This window comes from Musca autumnalis, unplaced genomic scaffold, assembly GCF_047663935.1.
Source record: "Musca autumnalis isolate F117 unplaced genomic scaffold, ASM4766393v1 scaffold_4, whole genome shotgun sequence".
In the NCBI taxonomy this organism is placed as follows: domain Eukaryota; kingdom Metazoa; phylum Arthropoda; class Insecta; order Diptera; family Muscidae; genus Musca; species Musca autumnalis.
The window spans coordinates 249,001,590-249,004,472 of NW_027411977.1; the positions used below are offsets into that span (position 1 = coordinate 249,001,590).

At 37.1% G+C, this 2,883-nt stretch overlaps 1 protein-coding gene across 1 annotated transcript; it reads left to right on the plus strand.

The window, feature by feature from the left end:
* Positions 1-2,080: 2,080 nt before the first annotated feature.
* Positions 2,081-2,677, plus strand: LOC141403633 (uncharacterized). The gene has a single exon (XM_073986365.1). It carries the CDS (start codon positions 2,104-2,106, stop codon positions 2,617-2,619), a length of 516 nt encoding a protein of 171 aa, XP_073842466.1. The 5' UTR covers positions 2,081-2,103; the 3' UTR covers positions 2,620-2,677.
* The last annotated feature ends 206 nt before the right edge of the window (positions 2,678-2,883 follow it).

A 2,883-nucleotide genomic window follows, 5' to 3' on the forward strand; every position in this document is an offset into this window, starting at 1 on the left:
TCGAAAATGTTCGAAAAATGTGTGCCCATGATAACTCTTGAAGGGAGTAACCGATTTTGTCCATACTTTGCACATCGTAAAATGTGTACCAGACTTAGATAATGTTTCAATATAGACTCAATTGGCCCACTCCTTCGGGTACCTCTCACACAAATTTTCGGAAAAGTTCAGTTTAGGGCCATCTCTCGAATCGCTCTGATTTTTGTTTAAGCAACTTGTATTCACTGCCCTCCATACGACGGTCTAAGTTTCATTAGGGGCAAGTCCATAGTTCCTGAGAAAATCGCCTGAAAGTTGTAAAAAACCCCTATAACACCATGCGTGGTGGTTGTAGCGCAAGATAACTCTAGAACGGATCTGCCGATTCGGTCCAAAATTTGCCCTTAGTTATATTTTGTCCAAACATAGTTTAAGTTGGATGATAACCCATATCGGTCCACTCCTACAGGTACCTCCCCCACAAAATTTCAAAAATGTTCGGAAAAATTGTTCGTACGGTAACTTTTGAAGGGAGTGGCCGAATTGGTCCATACTTTACAAATCTTAATATATCTACCAGATATAGATCAGGTTCAAATATGGACTAAATTTGTCCACTTCATCCAGTACCTCCCGAACAAAATTTCGGATAAGTTCACTTTAAGACCTGCTATCGAATCACTTTTATTTTTGTTGAAGCAACTTGCATTCGCTGCCTCAATTATGATGGTAAAAGTTTTTTTCAGGGGCAAAACCACACTTCTTAAGCAGACAGCCCGAAGGGAGTAAAACCCCCCTATGGCACCATATGTAGTGGCTGGAGATCGACTTCCATAATAGTCTATTTCGATCCATTCCTTTAAGTAATTCCCCAGCAAAACTTCTGCTCTTTAATCTAATCAACATTTTTTTCGGTTCATAAGTTCAAAATTTTTAAAACACTCTAAAAACATACGTTTTTTGGAAAAAAAAATTGTTTCAATATACACAGGCTGAGGGTATATCTCTGTCGGCCAATCCGACTGATACTTTTTTTACTTGTTTAGTTTGACCTCTGAATAGAATATTTAGGTCCGACGCTTCCTTCACCACAAAAATTATTGTAGTATGGTAACAGGGAATGTAAGTACGATATCAGGGGAATATTTCAAAACTACTAAAGTCCAAGCACACATCTAAGCTCAAGCATTAAATTACAGTTATATGGGAAAAATTTTAAACTTTTGTGGGTGAAATGAGGACCATACTTTTTGAGAGGAGTTACCATATTTACCAACTTTTTAACTTTATGTAAGATTGGATGAAATATACCGATGTGCAAAATTTGGGCAGCAGGGCGACAAAAGAATGAACAGGGCTAAATTGACAGGGACAAAACTCATAAATCAACTTTGGGGTTAATGTCAGAATTAGACGTAGGGCATAACGCCCAAAACAAATTAAAAGTTCACGTAGACAAACGGCCTTCGGCCCGGATTTAGAACTTCAACATTTGTGCAGATATAAAATCCGATTATGCGTATAAAATCTTCTTTGCCTTATAGACAATTTAAACATTATAAGATGAATGTAGACAACCGGCCTTAAACAAGTGCACACACTGGCAAGGCGTGCAAAACTTTCTTCCAAATAATTTTGTATCTCTTTATATAGAGATAATATTTGCTATTGATTTAAATGATCCCTCCACATCTTCAATTAGGGAAACCTTCTCGTCTATGATTTTTTCTTTATTTCTAAATTTCTTTACATTTTTGTTACTTTCTTCTTATGAAAAAATTATTTTACTTGCCATTGAAATTTATTATTAATTTTAAGAATTTTCGGCATCTAATTTCACAGGAAGTTATTTGCATTTATATTTCATTCACAATGGCGGGTTATGATTGACCTCCATGTATGGTTAGGAAGTAGATTCGCACACAACTATGAATTATTAATATGTCGAATGGTTTTTAATAAAAACCATAGACCAACATGACCAACCACACACGCACCCGCACAAAATTGATTCATTACAAATTCTAAGGCAATCAATGTTGTATAAATAGTTGAATAGAATTTGAAGAAGACATCAGTTGCGAATTATTCAAACAACAAATCATAATCCAAACAAATCAAAACATGGCTAAATTCATGCAAATCCTTTTCGTTGCCTTCTTGGCTTTTGCTTTGGTTGCCGCCGAACCCAAACGTTTCCAAGGTAGACGCAATCGTTTCTTGGCCCGTCAAGAAGTCGCTGAAGAAGCTGTTACCCCCTATCCATCGGCTGATGAATTGAAACCTGAAGTACCATTCAATGAAGCTGAAGCTCCTGTTGAAGAAACTCCTGTGGAAGAAACCCCTGTAGAAGAAACTCCCAACCAACCTGATGAAGTCTATGGCCCACCAGAAACTGATGAAGTTGTCCCAGTTGCCGAAGAAGAAGAAGCCGTTGCTGTAGCTGAAGAAGAAGCTGTTGCTGCTGAAGAAGCTGCCGCCGAAGAAGAAGCTGTTGAATCCGCCCGTTTGACTGCTCGCCGTGCTGCTGCTCGCAAAAGTGCCGTCCGTGCCGCTAAATTGCGTAAGGCTGCCCCAGCCCGCCTCCAACGCCAGCGCCAATTCGTTGCTCAACCCGTTTTCTACTATGTGGCTCAATAATTTCCTAGCCGTAGATGCATTGAGTAGCCTTTTTATTACATTAGATGTATTAGTTTAAGTATTACAAAATTGTTGGTATAGCTTCTAGTGTAGGGAATTTAGTCATGGTTTATTTGTCTCAGTAATAATTATAAAAAAAAAATAAATAAAAAATAATAAATAACGACATTAATACTAAAAAACTATTTTATTTAATTTTACATTTGAGAAAATGGTGGATCAGTAATAGAAATATTATATCTTAATATTATATATTATGATTCA